Raw genomic sequence first — 27,390 nt, forward strand, 5'->3', positions numbered from 1 at the left:
TGGGGCCCACGTAGAAGGATCGTTGAACAGGGAGCAGCCAAAATCATACCCACAAACTTCTAACACAGTAGTCAAGGGAGCCAAAGTGAAATATGGAGACAGAATCTCCTATGTACCCCAGCCATTTATTTGGATCGCCAAGCATCTATGATGGCTTTAAAACAACCTTAGAACAGCAAAGCCTTTTGACTTGTTTTATAGCTTACACAAATAGAACTTTAAACTATTTAAAGATGACCTGTCTATTTAAGGTGAAATCAGAGAGAGAGAGGGTGCATGCCAGAGGCTGAATATTATGCAAAATAGGAAGGTAGGACTTGAATCATCCATATGAAAAACTGAACTCTTAAAAAATATACTTTGTATCTTTAGAAAAATGTAAATGCCTACTTAAAATCTTTGCAGTCAGCATCCATTCCATTTGGCAAACCTCTGCCATTTATTTTAGTAACATCATCATCATCATCTCCTTGTTTAAGATCTCTGTTTTTGTCCTCCTCAAATGGAGAAGCCTTGCCTTTCTGGTCTCCTTTCTCAGGTCCATCTGTTTCAGCTTCTCTAGTGCCCTGAAGAAAAGAATGTTTGATTCTGAATTTGACAAAATGCAAGAGCACCACCACAAAACAATCTAATTCTATGTTATACTGCACAATGAATCATAGAACACTCAATAATATACCTTGATTGAGGAAGTTTCAGTCTTATACAAAACAAGCTGATGCATGAAAGCAAACTGCTAGGATAAACGGAAAGAACCGCTGGGCTTACCTGCAAAAAGTATTTTCCTTTGAATGATTTTTTTAAAAATCTCAGGTGGGATGTGAGCTCCCTCTAGCATCTGAGGACAGGATTACAGTTGAATCAGAGTTTTGCTCCCAGTTGTCTAGGCCCCACAAGTTGACACAACTGTCCAAGTTGCATCCACCCAAAATAAGAAACAAGTAACACCAAAAAGAAACAAACTATTTTTCTCTGGTTGTATTAGGAAATATTTTCAACTATTTTCTAATGATCCCTGGGATGGAACTTGCCTCTTTCAAGCTGCCACATAATGGGTCAACTCTTTCATCAAGCTATCCACACATTCCTGGCCAGTTACTGCCAGTCTAGAGTCCAGATCCCATGAGTGTATAGGTGAGATTCTTTGCTCTGGCAAAATGTTCTATTCAGCTGCAATCCTGCCTCCAAGCATTAGAGGAAGTTCAAATCCAACCTGAGAGCATCTTCACTCAAAGGAAAAAGTCCAACTTTTGCTAAAGCAGTGTAACCCTTTTCATCTGTGGTGATCTAAGAGAATCCCGTACACACAGAAGCAAGGAAATTTTTGCTGATTCACCTTCTGCCTTCTCCCACCTGTAGCCTCCTCCCACAAGGTTCAATAAGGCCTTCTGCCAACCTTTCAAAACTGATTTGGGAGAGGGGGACAAGCAGGAGAAAACTGGTAAAAATCAACTCCCCTCATGGAATCTCTGTATCTAACCCACTGTCATGAAGCTGTAGGATGAAACTTATTTTCATACCTATTATTTTTTCATTACTGACTGTTCTCCGTAAATATGGAAGTGTTAAATAAAATACAACTTTCAGCTGAATACTAATAAAAATGTCAAATAGTTTATACCCTGGTGAACATATAGAATCTTAGAGTTGGAAAGGACCCAGGAGTTCACCTAGTCCAGCCCCCTGCAATGCAGGAATCTCAGCTAAACATCCATAACAGGTGGCCATCCAACCTCTGCTTAAAAACCTCCAAGGAAGGAGAGTCCACCACCTCCCAAGGGAGTCTGTTCCACATGTGTAAAGTGTCCTATATGGAGTTTCTAAACACAGCTATTATTTGGAAGTAAATCATTCCGATTTCAATGAAACTGAGTTTCATACAAGCAGAGACTCATGCGGTTCTGCATAGACAATTCTTGTCTACATATATGCTCAAATGCCCTACAGGAAATAATCATGTTAACACAAAACACTGCTTCCCACAGGTCAGAATGGGAACCAAAGTTTGCTAGTCCAACTTCTTATTAATACTGATTTGGAACCGGTGCGGTCTAATGGGGGATCCAGCTTAGGATGGTCTAATATTTTGTTGACGTAACCAAGTTACTTACAAAAGCTCCTTTTCTAAATCGGGAGTCCAATTTATCCGCTGGAGAAGAACTTAACACATATTCTACCATGCTCACGCCAAGGCCACCACTCTCTGATCGAGGAGATAAGACAGCATTCACTTCACTGTTTCCATGAAAAACATGTCCAGGCTTTCTCTGAACCATAATAGGCTGAGACATAGAGTGGTCTGTTTAAAAAACAAAAACTAACATGTAACTTGCATGAATATATATGTAGTTTAAAAATACTTAAGTTAATGACACTTTGTTCAGTGAGCTTGTTTAGATCACTAAAGCATAATGAGTGTGATTCCTTCCCCCAGTAATTTCTTTCCCAAATGATTTCTGACCATAAGTTCCTTAAATGCACATCACTTACGAGGTGCTCCCCAGGCAGTTTCTCTCCATTCATCACCAAGGAATATGCCTTTTTGTCCATCCTTTGCTGGATCATCTGGTTCCCAAAATTTTTTGGCAGGTAGCAGCTATTTAAAAAGGATATACCACAGTTAAAACTGGTTAGTTTTCAGTTTATTTGTAAACTGGTGCTGACACAAAGCTGCGGAACAGGCATGCTAAACAGGAGGCGTTTAGGAGAGTGAAGCAGTGGTATAGCCCATTATAAGTGAACCTTGCTAAATTTAGTACTAGCATACATTAGTACATAAAACTTTAGAAAAAGGATGGGAAACCTGTGGCCCTCCAGATGTAGTTCAGCTACAACTCCCATTATCTCTGACCTAGTGGCCTAGTCTGATGAGAGTCAAACAGGGTCATAGATTACCACTTTACATAGTTGGTAATTAAGACTTCAACCCTATCTTCAGGTACCTGATTTAATAACATCTAAATTAAACAGGACAAAATGCACAGAACTGTGCACAGAACTGCCACATTACAAGTTGGTTCCTTACCTATCCAAACTGAAATACATTTTAATGAAAATCAAACCAGAAACATGTCTAATAGGTATTACACTTCAGCACCAGTATACATGCCTGATACCTGCAACTTTAGGGCCATGGAGAATGTAACACCTATAAAAAGCTCCCAAAAAATAAAGATGCACTGGTCCCTTCAGCCAAGGCTGCTTCCGAAGGATCATTTTCCATTCAGACATAAAACTTGTTTGTACAAAGTGATCTATGCTACTCTTTGTCAGGTGCAATTCTTATAAAAATCTTGCTACTCTCAGTCTTAAAAACTGTTATACACAAATGGCTGCAATTCTCAGCATTCACTCATTAAAAGTATGTAAACTGATTTGGCTCTCAGGCAACATTTGAAATTCAGTTAGCATCTTTTTCTATATAGACCTGGGGTTTCCAAGTATCTAATTCAAAAAGGGTGGGGTGGGATGATTTGATCACCCTGGATGAATCTAAACTGCTAGCACTCAACATGCAGCCCTTTCCAAGCAAGACTCTAAAATCAAAAGTTAGAGATATGGGATAAAGGTAAAGGTACCCCTGCCCGAACGGGCCAGTCTTGACAGACTCTGGGGTTTGTGCGCCCATCTCACTCTATTGGCCGGGGGCCAGCGCTGTCCGGAGACACTTCCGGGTCACGTGGCCAGCGTGACAAAGCTGCATCTGGCGAGCCAGCGCAGCACACGGAACGCCGTTTACCTTCCCGCTGGTAAGCGGTCCCTATTTATCTACTTGCACCCGAGGGTGCTTTCGAACTGCTAGGTTGGCAGGCGCTGGGACCGAGCAGCGGGAGCGCACCCCGCCGCGGGGATTCGAACCGCCGACCTTTCGATCAGCAAGCCCTAGGTGCTGAGGCTTTTACCCACAGCGAGATATGGGATAGCAGTAAACTAATGAGTCCTGTCAGCAGAAGCTGTGCGAGAGGACTACGTTTGCACAATAGGGTTTTCTCCCCTCCTTCCCCAAACGTGGCTGGGGGTGGGGTGGGGCATGTCAAAACAATCACCTTAGCACAACACTGAATTCCTCCCACTGAGCTTTATTTAGCATTATCATTCTGTATAGACATGAGGTTTCCAAGTTACTAATTCTAAATCCAGGAAAATATGTCAGCTATTTCAATACATTAAAATGTTCCGGTTTAAAGAAAAATACTTGCTGGAACCCTGTGCATGTGTCCAACTGAAACAGATGCCATTCTCCATAATATAAGCAATGTTTGATTTCTCTGAGTGCCTGCCAATATTAACAATACCTCATTTAAAACTGATATACCTCTACCCAATAATTTTCACATAAGCATTCCAATGAACTGAGGAAGACCTCTAAAAGGTAAAGGGACCCCTGACCATTAGTTCCAGTCGTGGCCAACTCTGGGGTTGTGGTGCTCATCTCGCTTTATTGGCCGAGGGAGTCGCCGTACAGCTTCCGGGTCATGTGGCCAGCATGACTAAGCCGCTTCTGGCAAACCAGAGCAGCGCACGGAAATGTCGTTTACCTTCCCGCCGGAGCGGTACCTATTTATCTACTTGCACTTTGACATGCTTTCGAACTGCTAGGTTGGCAGGAGCAGGGACTGAGCAACGGGAGCTCACCCCGTCTCGGGGATTCGAACCGCTGACCTTCTGGTCAGCAAGTCCTAGGCTCTATGGTTTAACCCACAGCGCCACCCATGTCCCATTGAGGAAGACCTCTAAGTTCATTTAAAAGTGTAGAACGGGAAGCAAAAGGTGAAGATATTAGTACACAGTAGTACTTCACCTTTGCCACAAGCACCAGAATATTTGAAGACATGGTACTATGATTTTGGATCTTGAAAACTGTGGCTTGAAGAGCTCAAGCTACTGATAGCTTTGAACACTAGCTTGACACACAGAATCAATCCTTCATCAGATGATGAGTTTTCTAGAAAAACTCAGTCTTGCCAATGCATTCTCTCCCACAATGTTGTGCTATTTGTGTTAAGGCTTTCGTGCCGAAAGTACAACACAAGACTCAAAGTGTACTTGCATAAAAGGTGACTTGGAAATTCCTCCAATAACAGAAGATACATATCCTAAATTGTAGTTCTTTTAAGTGGTGCCAAGTTTAACAGAGCGGTGATTTATTAATTCTTGCGACAATCCATTCTATACATTTCAATTAAAGTTATTCACCTCTCCCATTCCCCGAGATTCTAGTGCAAGAGCTTGAAACTCATGATTCATTTCATCCAGAGCGCAAACCTGGAGAAAATAAAAATAAAAATTAGATTTCACTTGAAAGCTATGTGTTATATTTTTAAATTTTAGAAGTAGCTTCCAAATTGTTATGCCCCTGTTCACTATGCCCCATTTTTTTATTACAGTGGTGCCTCGCAAGACGAAATTAATTCGTTCCGCGAGTTTTTTCGTCTAGCAAATTTTTCGTCTTGCGAAGCAGTGTTGGAAAAGTTTTGGAAAAGCTTCAAAAATCGCCAAAAAACTCAAAAAAGGCTACCACACCGCGTTCTATGAGTTGCTCCTCGAAGTCAAGTCGCAACTGTATTAACGGTGTTAAGAAAAAGGAAACAAACTTGCAAAAAACGCAAGACGTTTTCGTCTTGCGAAGCAAGCCCATAGGGAAATTCGTCTTGCGAAGCAGCTCAAAAACCGCAAAACCCTTTCGTCTAGCGAGTTTTTCATCTTGCGAGGCATTCGTCTTGCGGGGCACCACTGTAATTGAACTTCCTTGGTTGAAGAGCAACAGACAATTCTCTTGAATATTCACTTGGTGAATGAAAGGAACTATGAAAAATATTTGAAAGTACATTATTTAGTCACCATGAACTGCTGGTATAATACCCAAATAAGTAAAACTGATGTGATAAACTTCCTAGGTAATTTATTTCAGGTAGTTACTAAGCACTCTTAAAAAGGAAAAGCTTACAAGAACAAATAAGAAAGATGAACCTTACAACAATAAGAAATGCTTTGATAAAAACAAAAAGCACCGAAAACATGATTTATCATCTCTCCCACAACCCAAGCATGCCTTAAATATATTAACTAATACAAATCAACACAGTACATTTTAAATCCCTTGTTTGCATCCATTTGTATCCTTCTACAACCAAAAGAAGCCATTCAATTTTCAGAAGAGTCTTTGAAACCATACCTAGCTTTGCAAATATGCTAGCAGTTTTACTACTGCACCACTAGAGTGCAAGAGGAGGGGCAGCAAATTTGCCTGTCCTCCTATTTCCAGGAGCCTTTCTCAACCTGTGGGTCCCCACATGTTGTTGAACTACAACTCCCATCACCCCTAGCTAGCAAGGCCAGAGCTCAGGGATGATGGGAGTTGTAGTCCAACAACATCTGAGGACCCATAGGTTGAGAACCGCTGCTTACAGCCTTCCCCAACCCCCAGCACAACCTTCCAGGCTCTTCTGAACAGTTCTCCCAACACCCTGGAGCAGATTTTCAGAGGGAAAGTAGGGAAAGCTGCTTTAAATTGCCTCCTTCCTATTCCATTAGTACAGACGTCCACTGGATCAAAAGCTCTTCCAGTAACCAAACAGCACAACTGGATTCAACTTACTGGCTACCTTTGTGACATTCAAATGTTAAGGAACATCTGTGAGCAGATATATATATATATATATATATATATATATATATATATATATATATATATATTTGCTTTCGTAGATTTTCACGGGTACAGGAATGTAGGTTTTGGTGTCTTCGGGTGTCTTCCCGTGTAAGAGTTGGGGTGTCTAGGCGACGTTTCGACGAGGTCTCACTCGTCATCTTCAGGCTGGTGCTTTCGGCTTCTTGTTACTAGAACAGAGCAGGATCTCAGTGTTTGAGTTCCTATAAATACTGTTGAGGGGGTGTGGTGTATAGCCTCCAACGTTCTGGGCAGAGAGGAAGTTCCTAGGTTAATGTGCCTTTTCTTCTTTTGTTCATTAATTACTTGAGGGATATCTTGAGTGATTACTTGAGTGATATTCTGAGTACCACTTAGGAGGGTCATTAGGTGTGGATTAGTTGCTAAAGCTTTCGTGTCTTGACCTCTTGACCTTGTGAAGAGTTTTTCTGAGAAGATGGCTGTACTGCACTTAGTTGTGCTCTGGCTTGGCTTCGTGTATAGGGGCGAGCTGTGGTTTTGTGCCCTGTGCCAGCCAGATCTGTGTAGGGATTGCAGGGGGGTGCAGCATCCGGAGGTGCCACTATGGTTTGGCTACTGGATGGTGTCTGTAATTTATCTGTGGAGAGGGTCTGGGTTTGGGTCTGGTGTGGTTGATTGGAGATGGCGTTCTGTGTGCCTCTGGTTCTGGTGTCGGTTTTTGTGGGGAGGGCTAATTTCCAGATGTCTGGCAGGCGGGACGTGTCGTCACGCTTGTTCATGTTGTGAGGGTGTTTCTCTATCTCGATGGCTTCCATGATTATTCTCTTGTGGTGATGTTCCATGTTAAAGAGTTAACATCACCACAAGAGAATAATCATGGAAGCCATCGAGATAGAGAAACACCCTCACAACATGAACAAGCGTGACGACACGTCCCGCCTGCCAGACATCTGGAAATTAGCCCTCCCCACAAAAACCGACACCAGAACCAGAGGCACACAGAACGCCATCTCCAATCAACCACACCAGACCCAAACCCAGACCCTCTCCACAGATAAATTACAGACACCATCCAGTAGCCAAACCATAGTGGCACCTCCGGATGCTGCACCCCCCTGCAATCCCTACACAGATCTGGCTGGCACAGGGCACAAAACCACAGCTCGCCCCTATACACGAAGCCAAGCCAGAGCACAACTAAGTGCAGTACAGCCATCTTCTCAGAAAAACTCTTTACAAGGTCAAGAGGTCAAGACACGAAAGCTTTAGCAACTAATCCACACCTAATGACCCTCCTAAGTGGTACTCAGAATATCACTCAAGTAATCACTCAAGATATCCCTCAAGTAATTAATGAACAAAAGAAGAAAAGGCACATTAACCTAGGAACTTCCTCTCTGCCCAGAACGTTGGAGGCTATACACCACACCCCCTCAACAGTATTTATAGGAACTCAAACACTGAGATCCTGCTCTGTTCTAGTAACAAGAAGCCGAAAGCACCAGCCTGAAGATGACGAGTGAGACCTCGTCGAAACGTCGCCTAGACACCCCAACTCTTACACGGGAAGACACCCGAAGACACCAAAACCTACATATATATATATATATATATATATATATATATATATATATATATATATATATATATATATATATTAAAGCAAGGACCCAAGACTCAAAGCTCTGCTGATTAAGTAAATTTACTACTGGGTTTAAATGTTACACAAATCAAATCAATGTTTTATAATCAAATTGTTGCATTATTAGTGTATTTTCAAACCACCAACACCAAATTAAAGTCAGAGTTAACAGTAATCAACAACAACAAAAGTCTAAAACCTGAATGCCTACAATTGCCTGTATAATGAAAATTAAAACCTGAATACACTGATTCTCATTAAAAAGCATTTTAGTAAAGTAGTCATCTTCTATTCTATCATTATAGCAAACCTGCTGCCCAGTCATGCAAAAAATACTGGTTATTGTTGCTGTTGCTATTCTAACACAACATAGAGTTAATGTCATCATTTTGAACTTTGAGCTCCAGGTGAAAATGCTGAAATATTCAAGGTGCAAAATGAGACAGTGCCCCCACTACTAGCTTGGAGAACAATGGGCACAGAGAAAAATCTGAAGGAGATGTGGGCTCTATTGTCCATTTCTAGAGCAGCAACTCAACCTCTTGAGATAAGGAACTGGATCTGTAGTTGATGTCTCTAGTTGAGCCCCAAAATATGGTGAAGAAGGATACTGATTTATATTGCTCGACTGGCAAACACCAAGACATGTAAGGGATTTGCTACAATGATGAAGGAATCAGAACTGAGCTAAAGAAAGGAAAGCATGTGTTCAAAGGACAACCCTATATGAGGTGCAAGAGAACAGATCATAAAGTTAGCTCCTGCAACCAAAGCAGCTAGGAGAAGGATGACATGACACGAGTAACATTAGAAGTCTTAAAAAGATAATCAACACAGAGTGCTGCCTTTTCTCTTCATAAAGAGCAAATCTGAACTGCTAAGATCCACTAGCTGTTTGATCTACCCATCTCTAAACAAGTGCAGGTTGCTGGTTGTGGTTTGTTGATGAATACCATAACACCCTGTTTGCAAGGCACTGAAAGCGCCCTTTTCAATATTTACAATTGGAAAATGTAATTTACACATTGACCTAACACAAGCTGCACAGCAGTATGCTCTTGTTCAACGTTCCAGGCAGCCAGCCATGCCTTCTCCGAGATACTCCATTCCACTCTCCCTCCTCCATTGTTTTTCCCTTCTCAGGCAGAAAGATTTAGCATTCTGTGCCAGCCACGCATGCTCCATCCCACTGCGTTAAGGCTTTTTGTACTTCTGCAAAGTTCAGAGTTCGCCCGAGCATGCCAATACCTCTCTTAGTCACTACTGGTGCTGTCTTGGCTACATAGGCAACAGAACTTGATGAATGAGTTCGCTATTAGTATACAGAAACAGGGTTACATACAAAAATATTGCAGTGCAACTGCTGTAACCCACCTCATGGTCAAGCGTGGATATCTAATCATCATCATAATCTACTGGAAGAAACAATTACAGCACCCTAGTTTGTAACTAAATAACTTTACACTAATGAGGAACATAATCCAAACTTTCTATCTGTGCAACCCACATGGTTTCCCTAGAGTTTGCATAGGTTTAGACACTTAGGAGCTAATTTTGAGATTCAGGATTACTGTTTAGAGTCATGCATGGACACTTCATTTGAATACCTTACAGAAGCACTGGCCATATTACTGGGCAGAATTTCTGATGATTGATTTATTTTTTTAACTTGTGAAGCGTGGTCAACACTGTCCATACATTCTAATTTTTACTTGATGATGTGCCATTAACACAACTTTCAAAATCAAATTTTTGATCCTGGTTTTACATAAAAGCATGTTTTAACAGAGGGGTTAGATAGAGGTTCATAATTTGTTTTATGGGTGACAGCCAACATTATTCACCCTCACAGAAGACCCACTTAAATCACAAAACTAATGTTGACTTATCACTCTATGTCTACTGCATCCAAGACAGACATGAACGCTGAAAACTAACTACAGTGGTACCTTGGTTTGCAACTGCTTTGGATTACAACCGTTTTGGATTACAGCCACGCCAAACCCGGAAGTGTGTGTCCCTTTTTTTGGATTACAACCCTTTTTATTATTATTACAGTACAACCAATTGGGGGGGGGGAGGCCCCATTGGCAAAAGCACACCTTAGGTTACAACCTGTTTTGGTTTACAACCAGACCTCCGGAATGGATTATGGATGTAAACCAAGATACCACTGCACAATGCTAGGACCCAGCTCAATAAAAAATATAAGAGCACTAAACAGATCCATGCAAGAAAGTTTTACCCCAGACTACAATCACCTTTATATAGTGAAAACAACAAATGAACATTAAAAATAATGAACTTTTCTTAACTTGGTTAGGAAAAATCAGAGCAAGACAGAACCTTTTAAAACCAAGGATTCTTAGAAAGACTGCATTCCAAAGGTATGCATCAGTATGAAGGAAAAAATTCTTTGATAAGTCAATTATTTCCCTCTTTGTCTTCTCTTGAAACACTAAATTCAGAATCAACTTTGTGTCCTTGGTTACCATGTCATGTTCCAGAAAGCATGGTGCCTTTTGCACTCTCTTTATGCTAAATATTTCCAGCACTCTGCAAGAAGCAAACAATTTGCATACCAAAGGAAAAGCCAAAAGCATGTTACAGTAATGAGAATAAATAGGAATTGTGATCTGCAGGACTATAGAACAGTAATTCATTCTATCTGCTAAGTTTACTTAAGTAACCAGAGAGCTGGTGAGGAACCTTAGAGCCAAGGCTGGAATGTGGCCCCTCTACTTGACCCTTGGAAATCTCCCCAGGAAACCTCACCAGTTCCACTTCACACCAAACATTTCTGCCTAGCTGGAATGTGTCCTTGAACTCCAATACTGCCTTTTGCTTCTCTGGATGGAGGACAGAGCAGTGTGTGAAGCACCTTGCCCCCTGTGCAAGGGCAAAATGTACATTTATTGCTCTACATACTTTTGCCTCAAGACATGCCCACCACTGAAAAATGGCCCTCGGAAGTTTGTCTAGAAGGGAATGTGATCCTAGAGAACAATCCATTCTGATCTCTATAAAGCTCTTCATAGGAAATAATTTATATAAGATGTCCTATTCGGAAGTGTAGTTGTTCATGCAGTCGTAGATGCTTCTGCAGGAACCACGCAATTACAATGGAAAAAACAATTTCCTCTACAGCAAGAAAGTTGAAGATGCGTACCCCAGAGTTATCCAGCCAGTACAGATCTATCAGGTATTAGCAAAGAAACTCTTTTAGGAGTAAAAAAGGTAAAGGGACCCCTGACCATTAGGTCTAGTCGTGGCCGACTCTGGGGTTGCGGCGCTCATCTCGCTTTATTGGCCGAGGGAGCCGCCGTACAGCTTCCGGGTCATGTGGCCAGCATGACTAACCTGCTTCTGGCAAACCAGAGCAGCACACGGAAATGCCATTTACCTTACCGCCAGAGTGGTACCTATTTATCTACTTGCAGTTTGACGTGCTTTCGAACTGCTAGGTTGGCAGGAGCAGGGACCAAGCAACGGGAGCTCACCCCGTTGCGGGGATTCGAACCGCCGACCTTCTGATCGGCAAGTCCTAGGCTCTGTGGTTTAACCCACAGCGCCACCCGCGTCCCTTCTTTTAGGAGTATAATCCTGAATTTAAAGAAAAACTTATTCACATCTTGAGTAGGTAAACTCAAAGCAGCAGCAGCAAGCTGTGCTTGAATTGCTCCAGAGACTAAAGGAATCTCTCTAAAATGCCAACTAGAATAAATGTGGCATGCTGAAACAAAGTACTAGAAAGGGTGTCATTCAACTAAGTTTTATGCAGGTACAGCCACTGAATTTAATGAACATGATTAAAGGTAAATCCAGAGTTCAGTGTACAGATCATGTGGCTGTAGTCTACATGTTATGCTGTACCACAGGAGTGGTGGGCTTGGGGCTCTCCAGACTACATTTCCAATGGCCTCAGTCAGCATAGCCAATGGTCAGGGATGACAGGAGTAGGCCCAACAATATGTGGAGGGTTCCCTACCCCTACTGTACACATAGAACTCTAAATAAAAACGTCAGTCCAACTTACAGACATCAGGGTAGGCAGATGCAACCCCAGATGTGGCATCGCGAGTCTCCAAAGCATTAGAAAAATAACATTCAACAGGTTGCAAGATTGTGTACAATAAGCTTATAATGTAGGTGTTATTACTGAGATTCAGTGAATCAGCAACAGTTAGCCATGGCTAAGTATCATGCAATGGAAATTAATCGTGATCAATTTATTCTGTACTGAATGTAGGATATAAGTGTAACAGGCAAGATTACATGCAAAATTCATTTTTAATTTCATCCTGTCACTTTTCTTTTATTTCTCAAGATGAACCACTTGGTACCACCTATCCACCTGCCATGAAATCTAATACTTTAAAAACTACTAAAAGTATCCCTGAGGGGGAAAATACTAGGTACTTTCATATTAATGTGTATCACGCCTTAAGCCAGTTACACTGAGAAGTTTAACTTCCAACAGCCATGATTAAATGCTGTGCTTATGATAAATTAACCTATACATATCTTTCTGAAAGATATGAGTTAAAGGGGGGAAAACTATAAGCAAAACACAAATAAGCTACCTACCGAATGATCTACATGAATGCTATCTCCTGTGGGCCGACGGTGCTTACTGAAGTAGCCACTCAGTTGCTCACCAGCCTGCCTCTGGAAGACATATCCAACTGTGGCATCGTCCTGAGACCATCCACTGAAGGGTACCTGGACACTGGAAGCACCTGACACTGCAGATGTAGGGATGGAGTGAGGATTGGTTCCACCTGAACTGGGCCCTGAAGTTGTTCCACCTACTGTTCCAGCTGAGGTAACCCCTTGTTCAACCCCTCTGGTTTCCTGACCAATGTTCACATGCATCATTCCTCTGGTCTCCTGCCAGGACACTTCATTCATACCTAGGAGGACACATGTAATTTCATACCATGTAGAAACCTAAAAAGAAAAAGGATTGATAACGTAAAAGGCTTTCCACAGAAGGAGCGTAAAATATGCAGTTCTTATAATTAGGATTTCAAAACTAAAAATCCAAACTATAAGGAAAAGGGAGCTTGCTCTGAAACACTGGCTTCTCTTTGGAAGCTCAACACAAAAGTCTGACGTCACCCTAGAAACAGGTATAGGCAAACTCGGCCATCCATGTTTTGGAACTACAACTCCCATCATCCCTAGCTAACAGGACCAGTGGTCAGGAATGATGGGAACTGTAGTCTCAAAACACATGGAGGGCCAACTTTGCCTATGCCTGCCCCTAGACTATGTAAGGTAATATACTAAAAATGTTCTAATCCAGCTGCCTGTCAATCTTTTAACCAATGCTTTTTGGGTGGGGGGTACTTAAGGGTATGCAGTATCAACCTTTTTTTCCTAGAAGAAAAGCACTAGTTAAAAGTATGGCACTTACTATAACAACTTCATGGTACCGGTACCTTTTTCCTAGAAGAAAAGCAGTGCTTTTAACTTTTCTTCCAACAAGCCATACCTTTCAAATCAGGAACTCAAAGTAGTTACTCATACACCATGTATCAATAAATGAAAATTAAACCTTGCTCTCCTGTCTGCATAGGAGCCTAAGAGCACTAAACGAATGGCATGCCAGTTAACTACAGTGGTACCGCAGGTTAAGAACTTAATTTGTTCTGGAGGTCCGTTCTTGACCTGAAACTGTTCTTAACCTGAAGCACCATTTTAGCTAATGGGGCCTCCCGCTGCTGCTGGGCCACCGCCGTGTGATTTTTGTTCTTATCCTGAAGCAAAGTTCTTAACCCGAGGTACTATTTCTAGGTTAGCTGAGCCTGTAACCTGAAGCATATGTAACGTGAAGAACCACTGTACTGACCTTGGTTACATAGTTCATAAAGCCGTAACACTGATGAATTGGTCTGCTGCCTACTTAGTGCAACAACAAAACAGGCTTCTGCAACAGATGCCGTTGCTTTATTTGTTTCGAATTATTTTCTTTTTAATTTTGTAACTATAGTCTGTTCAAAGATAAAAGTCAAGAAGCGGGCTGTATTCAAAGAAGCAGAGTTTCATTGATGCAGTGGCACTTCTATTTCCACTCCCCACACCATGCTACAAAAAACCTACTTTGAAGAGTCCCCAAATCCCCCTGAGCCAATTCTGAGGGCGGGGGTGGGGGGATCTGCAGAGGAGATGTGCATGTGCAATGGGAGCCTTGGATACTGCCCACTGTTCAGTAAAGCACTCATCTTTATACAAATCTTTATTCCAAATGGTCTAAAATTTTCAGAAATGACTGAATTTTTTTAAAGGAGTAATAAAATTACCTTTTTATTGTATTTTATCTCACACAAAACAAATGTGAAAGTAAGAGCGTAGGGAACACGTAAATCTCCTTTGTCTGGAATTACTAAAAGGGAACCGCGATAGACCAAAATTAATAAAAAGACACCTATAGAAAAATCCTAGAAATCCATGCTTAGTGATTTAGACCGAGGGTAGGCAACTACCAGCCTGCAGGTCAAATCTGACCTATGGTATACAGTGGAACCTCGGAAGCCGAACGCCTGTAAACTCAAATGTTTCGGCTCCCAAACAATAAAAAAAACGGAAGTGATTGTTCTGTTTTTCAAATGATTTTAGGAAGCCGAAAGTCTGGTGTGGCTTCCGATTGGCTGCAGGATGCTCCTGCAGCCAATCGGAAGGCACACCTTGGAAGTCAAATATTTTGGAAGTCGAGCGGACTTCCGGAACAGATTCCGTTTGACTTCCAAGGTACATCTGTATATGGATCTGGCCCACAGTCTTTTCTACCAAGTAACTGTTAGGATTAACAAAAGCTGTGGAAACTACCAATTTATGACTAATCCCATTGCATGCAAATTATTTCACCACTAAAAGTTCCATCCTATTTCGGCAGAACTCTTGCCGAGTTGTTCCTACCATCAAGAAATTTCTACTCATGTTAAACTGAAATCTACCCTCCTATAACTTAAGTCCATTATAGTTAGTTCTGTACTATAGGGCAGCAGAAAACAAGTCTTTGCCTCTTGTGCTATCATCATGTTCTCTTCCAAATAAACATACCCTGTTATTTCAACTTTTCTTCAAAGGACATTTTCTGATCTTCCTAACCACCTCTAAGCCCATTACAATTTATTTACATCCATCTTCAAATGCAGTGCCCAAGACTGGAGGATTACAAATGAGGTCAGAATAAAGTGCAGCCACTTCAAGACTTGGAAATTATAGTTCTATTAAAACAGCCTAAAAATAGCATCAGCCTTTTATGCAGCCCCACATGTTGACTTATGTTTAGCTTGTGATCAAATACAATCCTGAAATCCATTTCACATGCATTATCCTCAAGTCTGGTATTCAATATTCTGCACCTGCTTATTTGATCTTCTTTTGTGTAATAGCAAAATTTTGCATTGATTTCTGTTGATTTTCCTGGAAAGTCTCAGTCCAGATTCACATTAATTCTGAATTTTATTCCTTTCCTCTGTGGTGTCACCTATCCCTACCAGCAGGGTCATCTGCTGCAAATATGATCAGGATCCTTCCACCTGTTCATCTAAGTCACTGCTGTTTAAGTTCCATAAAATGTTGACGAGTTTCGATTTCATAAAATGTTTAGGTTTCATTAAAATGTAGACAAGTACCAGGACTGAGCTCTCACTCAAAATTCTCCCTCCAGGTTTTTTCTGGCACGGAGTACTCAAGAGACTAGTTTTCCAACAATATCATTATCTAACTCACATTTACCCAGTTTCCTAACTAAAATGTAACGAGAGAAATATACATTATATCCAGTTTGCCAACACCCTTTAAGCTAATAAAGAGAAAAATGCAGTTTGTGTGGCAGAATTTACTATTGTTAAACCTATGCCACCTTTTACAAACCACTACATTAATAATAATAATAATATTTTTTTATTTATACCCCGCCCTCCCCAGCCAAGGCCGGGCTCAGAGCGGCTTACAAGCAATAATAAAAACAAGATGAGTGATTACAACTTAAAAACAAAAATAAAATACATTAAAATTACAAGGCACTTACTAGTTAATGGCTTTATAATTTACTCTAATATCTTCCCTGATATCAAATTCAGACTGGTTTGTGGTTTCCCAGATTCTCTTCTCCAACCACCCCTTTCTTAAACTATCTCAATCTCCAGGATTTTGGCAGCTCACGTTATTAGAATTTATCATATATGGCAGAAAGAAGTTCTAAGAGTGCATCAACAAATTATTTTATTAGTCCATGATGCAATTATCTTACCCAGATCAAGGGTTCAACTGGCCCAACATTTTGTCCCCAACAGTGGCCATCACATGCTCCTGGGAAACTCACAAGCTGGGCATGACAACAAGCAGCTCCTGCAAGCTCAACCCAGCCACTAGCCCCTATTGTTTGTCACCTAGCACCTAGAACTTAAATGTTGGTAGTTATTTTGGGCTAAACCATGTCTTTTCATGCTACATTAACAAGCCTACCCTCCTTCCATTTCCCCATCCTCATAACACAAAGCCAAGAGGCGTTGGGAAGCTTTTGCTTCCATTTTTAGCTCATTTCAACTGTCAACTACAGTGTCATTCTAACTAGGAAGTGTAGTTACCATTATCTATTGTCGTAGTTTAAACAATTCAGCTTCACAAACTACAGTGTAAAGTTGGCTTGTTTTAACCTAACTCCACATTGTTAAGAGTTTGAAGAAAGGAAAAGGAAATGCACATGTGTGAAGGGGGCTCAGCTTGTTCACATAGCACTAAACAAGGGCTAGTGCTAAATCCATTATTAGGATCAGCCTACTTGTTGAGTTTCTATCACAACTATTGTACTTTCCATTCAAGTGTTGAAGACTACTTGTTTCTGTTTGCATTGTCTCAAGTTCTTTTCCAGAAGGGAGCAGTGTCACCTACTCAAGGAAAACACTCATTCCCAAATGCAGGCAAGCCTCTCCATTGGCAAAGCCCAGGCACTAGAATCCAACCACTGTTACTGCCAGCCAAAGACTCAAGCACTTTTGCCTTATCAGATCACAGCACAGATAAATGAAGCTGACTGAACTGTCATTGCACACAAGAGTTCCACTACAATCCAAAGGGGTTTATTGCCAGAGTCACTGAAATATCTCACCTCCATAGAGAGTTGGAAGGCCAGGAAAGAGTACTGGCAGAACAGTGAATTGGCACCACTCAGCTTTCTTGTTTCCTCAAAACACCTACTACTTGTGTGCCCAGGTCAGGGTGTTCCAGCTACAGGCTGTTTGCCTATTATTATCTCCACAGGTCTTCTCCCAATGGAACAAGACCTACCAACACACAGCACCACAAAGGAGATCCATGTCATTATGGTCAACTGTAAGCAGGATGCTCCCAGCTGTTCCTCTATGATATGTTTTCCAAGCAGGCTCCTCACAGGTTATGTGCAAAAGTTATGTCAAAAGTGAATATATTCCTAAATGGAGTGTCATAAAGGTGCTAGTGCTATGACTTTCTCATGTGCATTGTTGCTTTCTTATTCAGGATTGGTAGCTAGGGACACCTTTTCCATCCCCAGATGCAATCTAGCTTCAGCTGGACTCAGGGTGGGACACGCAGCTTGTTATTACCAGTGGCCAGAGCCAGAGCCCCTCTACTCTCGGATCAATCAGGTTCCCAGGACTGCAAGGGTGCTGTGGGGTAAGTGCTGATACAAGGGTGTATAGAAGCACCCAGTTTAGAGGGGGAAAGCATCAGTCAAAAGGTGTACGGGACTATTCAGTGCTCATGCATATTGGTTCAGATGTTCCTGTATGTCAAAGTCCCTTTCCTTTTCTAATGATACCTGGATTTGAATACAGTATCTCCTGCATGTGAAATTTCAGCTGCTTTACCAGGGCTCCTCTTGCAACCTACAGGAACCTGGTGTTCATAACTGGGTCTTCAATGATATCTGTTTCCTGCCTGATCAGGCAGGCACTGTTCTGTAATTTTTGAAGAACTGCCTCAATTTGAAGGAGCTTCCTCTTGTGTCTGTAACATGACTGTTGCTAGACAAAGCATGTAAACAGTGAGGGAGCCATTTTCTCCCCTATCCCCACCAGGAGCTACTGCTCCAATCTCCTGTTTCCCAACCCCATGTGGCAGGAGTGAAAAACCTATGGCCTTCAAGATGATGTTGGACTGCAACTCCAAATAATCCCTGACCACTGGTTGCACTGACTAGGTCCGATGGAAGTTGCAGTCCAACAACATCTGGAAAGCCAGATTTCCCACCACTGCCCAATGCAGTGAATTGCTGCAGATGTCTGCTATCAGTGTGTGGTTGTGGCATACCATGGTTTCTGTCTTGGTTCCTCCTGTTCCCCCTTTGGCAAATATTTATTTTCTCCCAGTGTGTCTTGAATCCTGGGAGCGAGGAGGGACACGAGTCCTCTCTGCAGATCTCCTGCCAATGAGACAATGCAGGTACTATACTCAGCAGCCTGTCCTTCATTCCCCTTGTGTGTGGTTAAATGCAATTATTTTGAGCAGTATGCAACATAATGAGACCCAAACACCTGCCTGAGGAGGAATGCTGACATCAGTGTGTATGGATTGGCAGAAGACTGTCCTGAGACATGTATCACCATCAGTGCACTGACTCCCTCAATCATAAGAGTGGTATGGGGGTCAATACTACAACAACCCATGATTAGTGGATACTGGCAATATTGCCATAGACAAAATATTGCTCAATTGTATGTTATTCCATGGTGCATTTTCCAGAGCAGTTTTTTCCTCTCTCATGTATGGGGCTGACCCCATGTAAGATGCACCAACATAGCAATGACTGCTCACTCTCACTCCCCAGCATGAGAGGCATATAGGATCACACCCTGAAAATAGTTTTTCAATGTGGACTAGAGAATATGCCATGTTTCCTATAAAGCTTAATCCAGAAAACAGCAAGCATGAGGATGTTTCCACAAGAGGCCTTTCCCACTCTATTCCAAAAAAGCCATTTCCCAGACTGAGAACAGTATGCAACAATACAAGTGAACACTGGTACAATGTGGCAATTCCATGCTATTGTGGATGGTTCCTAATGAGGCTTTCTGAGGGGCTCGTGAGATTTCAAAGGAAGATGGAAGTCCTTTTGCTTGAGCAGCCTTATACTTAAGCTTCTCCACATATATTGGTGTTAAGTTTAGGAAACATCTACAGAGACATTAAGTGCCACCCATCTAGTTCAGATGTTTATGGAACAAACTAGAGAACCTTTGGACTATGGGCCAATCTTGGCCAGTGAGGCCATTTTGCCCAAACCAAACCTACCAATTTACATTATTTATGACATCACATAATGGGCAGAGATAATTTCTAAATCAAGAAGGCGTTTGCTAAACCAAAGAAAACAAACATCCGTTTTAGCAGAGGATTTCACTGCAAACACATTCCCTGCTAAAACAAAGGCTCCTCCACTCTCCATTTTTGCAGGAAATTCCTCCCCCGCTGAGAGGGGAGAAAACAGTCCATTGTAGGCATGGCCTGCCCATTTCAAAGTTGCTGCAGCAACAGTAAAATTTTAGGCTCTTGGTGCTGTTTGCTTTGCCCCTGGACAGACAGGCTGCTCCTCAAGTGTGTAGTATCAACTGTTCCCTTTCTTGCTGCTCATTTCTGAATAGTTGCTTTTGCCTTCTGCATACTGTGCATTCCTTGGGGCAGCCAGTCAGTTGGCACTCTCTCACTCTTGCCTCTCGGTGTGCACCAGAAGCAGGAAGGACTCAAAAAGTATGCATATGTATTTGGGAAGGAAAATAGAAAAGCACCCAGGTAATCTCCTTTCAGTCTCTTCCATTGTTTTCTGTGGCAAAGTAGTGGGCAGAAGGCACAGAGGTTCCTTCATTCCAGGAGCTGAAATGTTAGAGGCCTTCTGAGAAAGCTGCCTCACTGTCTCCAGAAGAATATTTTTTATTTTTATTTTTGCATATAGGTCATAAACCCCTTTCTGATTCAGCAGCACCTTGCAAGTTGTTTTGAAGTCTGTACTTCAAAGCACCTTGAACATGACCTCATCATGACATTTGATTGAGAGGTGGGTGGCCCCACCCACCTGTCAAATTTGTCCCACAGGGTTGATTCTGATAAGGATCTGTCCCATGGAGCCAAAAAGATTCACCACCTGCCAGAGAATCAAAGCTATTTATTTGTTTTAAAATATTTCTTTTAAACTCTGGAATTTTACCTTCCTATACAGTATCACTGATCTGGAATTGGGAGGAAAAGTATTCTCAAAACTCATTACAGTGTTAAATACACTAGAACATATGCTTGTTTATCATGCTTAATAAAAATGAACAGGCTGTCAACTAGCCCTCCTCAATATACAACAGAAATATATAATGCACTGATAGGTCTGAAAAGTTGCATGCTCCAATATAATTTGCTGCAGAGGAAGTCAACACTTAAACTCACATACCCTACCTAAAAAACTGTTTCCTTAAAGACTAAAAGGGGGGAAACGCTGTATGTGAAACCACATTTACCAGAATGTATAATCAAATGTCAGTTACTCATTTCATGCAAACTGCTTCCTCACACAGATACTATATTTACATTTTTTCCTAAGGCACATTATTCAAACCTTCTACTGAACAAGAGAAAATCTGCCTGTATGACCACCACGTGTCTTGCATATCCGACTCTTTCCCTTTTTTCTACTCAGCATCCTACCATACCTCCAATAACCAAACTTGTTCACAGTTCCCCCACACTAGTTCCTGTTTTGCTGACTTCTCTTGCGGCCTTCACCACACTTCTCGCTGATCCTCCCACAGAGACGTGCTAAGTTTTTCCTCCCCAGACACCAAAATAAGTTCACCTCACAAATTCTTCCTAACTAGACTAATTTCCAAGTCACCATGTTCCAGATTCCCTGTGGCATCTCTTTGGCTGGCCTTTCAACAAATCCCAAGGACTCACACTTTAAGCCACATGGATGCTTCCAGCAGACCCAAACACCTTCTCAAGTGTCTTCCAATCAAGAGAATCCCATCAATTTGTAACCTATTTCCTCACCTGGAATCATGTGTACACTTTACAAGGGGCATCCAGACTCTTTCTTCTACAGGGGGAACTGACAATAGGCATCAAACCAACAACCCACAGAACCAGGATTACTATGTCAATGAATGTTTTAAGACATACTGTGCAATAAGTCTACAATAAGTCTTTGCACACCCTCCCCTAGAGCCAGTGTAACAGAAGAATGTTCCTGTTTACCATCTCCACTTCTTTAGTTGCCATTTCCCTTCTGTGCACCCTTTTGTTACATCTCTCTCCTTTCTCAGGTTACCAATCCATCAAATACAGTCCCCTGGCTGGAAGGGACCAACACCACAACAAGCACCCATCCACAATACCCACTTTCCGTAAAACGCCCCACAGTTCAGAGCCTCCTCGTTACTACCTTAGTCCCACAGCAGAAGGCTCACCAAATTAGGCTGAGCGTGTCAGACCAGTTTCTGCAGGCAAAGATTTAACCTTTTTGCTTCGTGTTCTTTGCGTTGGTTAACAGTCCTTTGGCTGGCACCTCCAAAAAAACCCTCTCGCCTCTTTGCAGCCCCACAATAGCAGGCCTTCAAACACGATTGGGGGGGGGGGGCAAACCTACACAAACCCTATTCATTCCCCTAACCCTCTCTGTTAAAGAGGAGAAACTGAAATCCTTCTCCCCCACCCCCCAATACCAAAAACAGGGGGGGAAATCCCTCTAACAACCCCCCCCTCTTTCACAACACACTGCCCCACCCACTTCCAAAATTATCTTTCTCGCCTGTCCCGCGCTCCCCGCTTGGCAGAGACGAAGCAAAACGAGACGTTTTAAAACGGAGAGGGCGAAACAAAACAAGCAGGAGACGCGGCTGCCCGGATCAGGACACGGCAGCCCTCCCGCCGTGCAGACGTCGTCCTCAGCACCATATTGACTCCTTCCTCTCTTTGCTTCCAAGCAAGCAAGCAAGCACCACACCCACACAGGCGCCCTCCTTTCTTCTCCTCCTCCTCCTCTCTTTCCACCCCGCTTTTCCCTATGGCTTCCCCGCCGCCTCCAGCAGCGAGGGCCTGCCCGACGGGCCTAGTGCTCGCCAACACAAAGGGAGGGCCGGAGAAAGAGGTTGGTGTGGGGGGGGGGGTGGGGACAGAGGGCACCGAAGACGTGCGCTCAGGCCCGGAGCAGCTGCAGCAGCGGCCTCTTCTCCTTGTCTGTCTGTGTTCCCCCCCCCCCAAAAAAATACTCCAATCCCCGGGTCTGAAACAATAGGACGTGGGTGAGCGACCGTGCGACGGGCGAGGATAATAAATGGACTCGCCCTCCTGCTCCTCCCTCAATCGCGCTCCCCCCTCCGCCGTTCCATGGGCCGTTCCATCCCCTCCCCCACCCACCTCATCCCATCGCCTCAGCAGCCGAATACTCACGGGCTAGTGTGCCTGTAACGGACACACGGGGGGGGGGCGGGCTCCCTCCTCCTCCTCCTCCTTCCTCCGGGTACACCTTCACCTATATTTACCCAGCCACCCCGACGCCTTCCCGCCTCCCCCTCCTCCTCCTCCTCCTCCCCCCGCCGCCGCCGTCGTGGTCCCTCCCCCTCCTCCACCCTCGCCGCCGTGAGGGAGACTCACAACAACATGGCGAGCGACTGAGAGAAAGAGAGGGACGGGCATACACAGCAGCAACGGCGGCGGCAACGGCAACGCGCTACGGCGCATGCGCGCCGCCGGCCCGTCCGTCCGTCGACGCCGGGAGGGAGGGAGGGAAGGAGGAAAGAGAGCGTATCGGGAGCCGCGTGCGTCGCCGCCCAACCTGCGCGGCGCGCGCTTTGCGCCTGCGCACAAGGTGCGAAAGGGGAGGGGAGGAGGAACGGCCTCCCAAGCACAAAGGCATTGTAAAACCAAAGAGGTTGTGAAAACGAGCCGGTGCTCAATACTTCCGGTTCTCTGTGGGCACGTCCAGCGGGCATTCTCGTCCGCGTTCCCAGGTCCCGTTGCAAATCCTAGTGTTAGGAGGAACTCCCCCTAGGGTCATCTAGTCCAGCCTCCTGAAATGCAGGAATCTCTGCTAAAGCATCCATGACAGGCGGCCATCCACCCTCTGCTTAAAAGCCTCCGAGGAAGGAGAGTCCGCCACCTCGCAATGGCAACCGTTCAAATGCGTGGGAACGATTTGGGGGGCGGGGAGGCGGGGACTCCAGCAAATGCAATGCACCTTCTCAGTTGAGGTTCTTTGAAACCGTCATGCTCAAAACCAGCACCGAAACCGCTCATGGGGACTGGCCCATTCATTAGGCAAGGTGAGGCGACTGCCTCGGGCGGCAGCGTCCCTAGAGACGGCAGATCCAATGCTGCCTCTACAGCTGGCCTCCTCCGTCCGTTGTTCCCATTGTGCAGCAAGCCCACAACTGGTGTTCAGAGATATGCTTCCTCTGAACATTTAACTCTCATGGCTCTTAGGAGAAGTTTCCATGGATGGAGCTGGTGTAGACAGAATGACTTTAGCAGGGCAGGGGTGTGTGGCCTGCAGTACACACACACTTTCCAGAGGCAACAGACGCCACTGTTTCCATATAGCTATGATATTTAGGTCACAGTCAAGGTCACAACCCACCTCTGTTTCCTTGATGATGAGATCTGAAATATACTCAGAGTCGAGAGTGGATTTCATGCTCTTTATTTTCAACTCAGTACATAAGATCTGTACAGCCACTTCCGTTTTCATTAACTAATGAAGTCAAGGTTTGTGGTTGGTGCAAATCGTAAACTGCTGACAATATATGAGTGTACTACAAACATCGTAGCAAATGGATTCTTTCTCATCTGGTTGTCTTCAGCAAGTGACAAAGTTTGTGATACAAATCATATTGGTCTGGCTGGCCTATCCTCTCTAGATTGAATGAGTCAACGCTGTTCCGATCCCATAAAAAAAAATCATTGCATATTACAGCAGATGGATAGCGCAACAGCTTCTGGGGTCTGTAATAAATTCTTAAAGAGCGCTCAGGTGCCTTTTCTAGAGAAGCTCCTCAGTGCTGCTTCAAGCAAGCAAGAGGGATTGTTGGTAAGCTAGGCAAAAAATTGCTGCAATGGTTGCTGCAGCAACTCCACAGAGGTTTTCCTCTGAGGTGCGATCTCAGGCACAGGAACTACGTACCTTAATTCATAGTATCATACAGTTGGAAGGGACCCTGAGGATCATCTAGCCCAACCCCGCAAAATATAGGAATATGCAGCTTTCCGATATGGGGATCAAACCTGCAACCTTGGCGTTATCAGCATGTAACCAACTGAGCTTGCTTTTATTTTGTACATCACAGGGTGTAATCCATGTGCCTCTGCTATATATTCCCAGAATGTCATTTCTGGTAGGAAAAAAGAGCACTTATTCAAGCCCTGGAATTGCCAGGTAGGGATGGCAAAAGATTCTATGTCTGAAACTCAAGAGAGCTGCTACCAATGAATACTGAGCTGGACAAACTGTTCCTTGGTGTCCCTCCAGCATTGCTTTACTCCAGGGGTCAGCAACCTAAGGCCTATGGGCCAGAAGCAGCCCGCGGAGGTTGTTTGACCGGCCCACTCGCCGCCCCCGAACCAAGCCGCCCACTCGCGCACTGCGCTAAACCAGAGCAGCATGGTGCAGGGACTCGTTTCCACAGTGCCGGAAATCATGTCTGCGCAGACGCCGGAAATCACGGGCAAGCAGGATCCAGCCACAAAGGGATCTCCGCGGGACCAATCTGGCCCAGGCAAGATAAACCTTGCCGACCCCTTCATTACTCAAGCATCTGATTTGTTTGAAGCAGACATTTCCCCCTCTTTCAGTGTCTTCTTTTCTTACTCTACTCAAAGTTCTCCATCTTCCATCTCTCAGCTGTATCATGTGAGAGAGATAAAGGATGCTGAGCACTCTTACATTCCATAGTGCTTTACTCAAACCTCTGCCATTGTTTAAATCTGTCATTTACCTCCCTCCCTGCAGATATTTTAAAACTTGTCTTTCCCCCTCTTAGTATCCCACCCTCCTCACTCTCATGTCATTGTGCAACCTGCCTTCTCTTTTCCTCCCCTCTCGCCAGCCCCGACTGGGGAGAGTTGTGATGCAGCGCTACAGAACTTCCAAGGGGAGCTGCGTGGTGACAGCCTTGCATTTTTATGTATGTAGGAAAATAAGTCATATCATTATCTATGAAATAGTGAGTCAGCATTTGACAGAACAAATTGTCAGATGTGGTGGTGTTGTTGATTAAATGGTGGAAGAGTTCCTAACGTGGCTGCCGTTATCGCTAAGCAGCTGTCTTTATCTTGGTCACAGCGAGAACAAACGTGCATTCCTATTCCAGGACTCTGCAGAAGAAACGCAAGAAGACAAAATTTAAAAATGTGAAACCAAACCTTATGTCATATGATGTTGTAAACAAAATCTGCCCTTCTTCCCTTATGGGGTACCCAAGAGCCCCTATAGAGTCCTTAAGTGGCTTCCCTATCAGTAGGAGAAAATAACAGAGGCCAACCAGAGAATATTGAGAAGCAAAGCAGCTAGCAAGCCTGATCTTTATTAAAGCTGTTGCAACAGGGTGTTCCCCTCACACGCAGGAGAAAGGAGGACCCAGAACAAAGGTGTGCCTGATCTTATATAGACATTTTAAATTCCCTGCCCTGGAGCAAAAGACCACCCCTCCATATACATACATCACAGAAGGGGTGTAACCCAAGACCACCCCCCACAAACATCATACCTACCGTACTTCACAGAAAAGGTGATCTACAACAGAAATTTGAGTGTTGTTGTTTTTCTTGTCTGCCAGGTTATCTGATACAGTAATGCCTTATCTGATTGCCTTTCCTGGTAGTCTGCCCATTCCTTTGAGATGGTGATTACCCAATTCCTGAGACAATGGGAAGGTTCCCTCACCCCCTCCCTCCTTGCAGAGAAAACATTTGGTCAGTTTGGGAGTCAAAATGGTTTCAGGATGGTCTTCCTGTGCTGCTCCAGACATGTGGTCCACATATCTATGTACACGCTTGGTTGGTACATTTATGAACATTTATTATATATATAAGACCTTAATTTTTTTTCTTACAATGAGAATAGAAGGAAAGTCATAGAGCTGCAGGAGCACAAGGTGGGTGACAGCAGATGAACTTGTGCACAATAGGCATGGTGGAATGAACAAGGAAAGTTAGAAAGCCTTACATGTAAGGGGAAAGCATTGGAGCCAATACAGAAGCCAACATTGGGCCAATAAAAAGTTATAAATAAAAGCAGACCTATATTCCCACTCAGGTATGAAACTTACTGGGTAAAGGGGGAATCCCTTTTTCAGCCTAACCTACCTCGCAGGCTGTTCCAAATATAAAAATCATGTATTATACACTATTTATTTAGTATTACCTTTATATCCCACCTTACCTCCAAGGAGCTCAAAGAGGTGCACATGGTTCTCCACCAAATATATCCTTACAACAACCCTGTGAAAGACTGTAACTGGCCCAGTAAACTTCAGGGCTGACTGGGAATTTGACCTCTGGTCTCCCAGGTCTTAATCCAGTGCTCTTGCCACTACACCACAGTGGCTCTTTTGGAAAATATTTTTTGGTGAGAAAATACTGCTGAGCAACAGGCCAACAGAAGGAGTCTCCTTCTTTGGAGGTCTTTAAGCAGAGGCTTGACAACCATATGTCAGGAGTGCTCTGATGGTGTTTCCTGCTTGGCAGGGGGTTGGACTCGATGGCCCTTGTGGTCTCTTCCAACTCTATGATTCTATGATTCTAACGGGCCCAGAAGAGGTTGTCTCCCTCTCATTGGAGTCTACGGCTGCTTGGGAGGAGTCCAGAAGGAGAGGGCTAGAGAGGGATGGAGGGCCCAGGTGCTACTCCCAGCAACATCTAGGGCAGATTAGCCTAGATGAACTTTGTTGTGTTTTGACTTTTGTGAGTAAAAGCTGATTGCACTTCACGCCTCAAGTCCGTTTCCTGACCTATGGATAAAACTGCATTCCTGACAGCCCCTTGACACTGATAGCGGAGATAGCACATAAGCAACACGGCTAAGAGTCATTGATAGCCTTATCCTCCAGGAATTTGTCTAACCCTCTTTGGACGCCTTCCAAGCTGGTGG

General features: G+C 43.6%; 1 protein-coding gene across 17 annotated transcripts in view; it reads right to left on the bottom strand.

Moving 5' to 3' along the window:
- Positions 1-22,920, bottom strand: part of PUM2 (pumilio RNA binding family member 2) — a 62,218-nt gene extending 39,298 nt beyond the window's left edge. For 5 of the 17 annotated variants that reach the window (XM_081188997.1, XM_081189005.1, XM_081188992.1 and 2 more), the window contains exons 1-5: positions 12,861-13,215; positions 5,197-5,265; positions 2,491-2,596; positions 2,112-2,299; positions 391-566 (exon numbers count right to left, since the gene is read on the bottom strand). In XM_081188997.1, coding sequence (XP_081045123.1) covers positions 391-566; positions 2,112-2,299; positions 2,491-2,596; positions 5,197-5,265; positions 12,861-13,184 — 863 coding nt within the window. In that variant the 5' untranslated portion in view covers positions 13,185-13,215. Of the gene's footprint in view, positions 1-390; positions 567-2,111; positions 2,300-2,490; positions 2,597-5,196; positions 5,266-12,860; positions 13,224-22,697; positions 22,819-22,901 lie in introns of those variants that run through there. The other 12 variants (XM_081189003.1, XM_081189002.1, XM_081189001.1 and 9 more) reach the window with 6 other exon arrangements.
- Between the last annotated feature and the right edge of the window lie 4,470 nt (positions 22,921-27,390).

This window comes from Podarcis bocagei, assembly GCF_964188305.1.
Source record: "Podarcis bocagei genome assembly, chromosome: 3".
Taxonomy (NCBI): domain Eukaryota; kingdom Metazoa; phylum Chordata; class Lepidosauria; order Squamata; family Lacertidae; genus Podarcis; species Podarcis bocagei.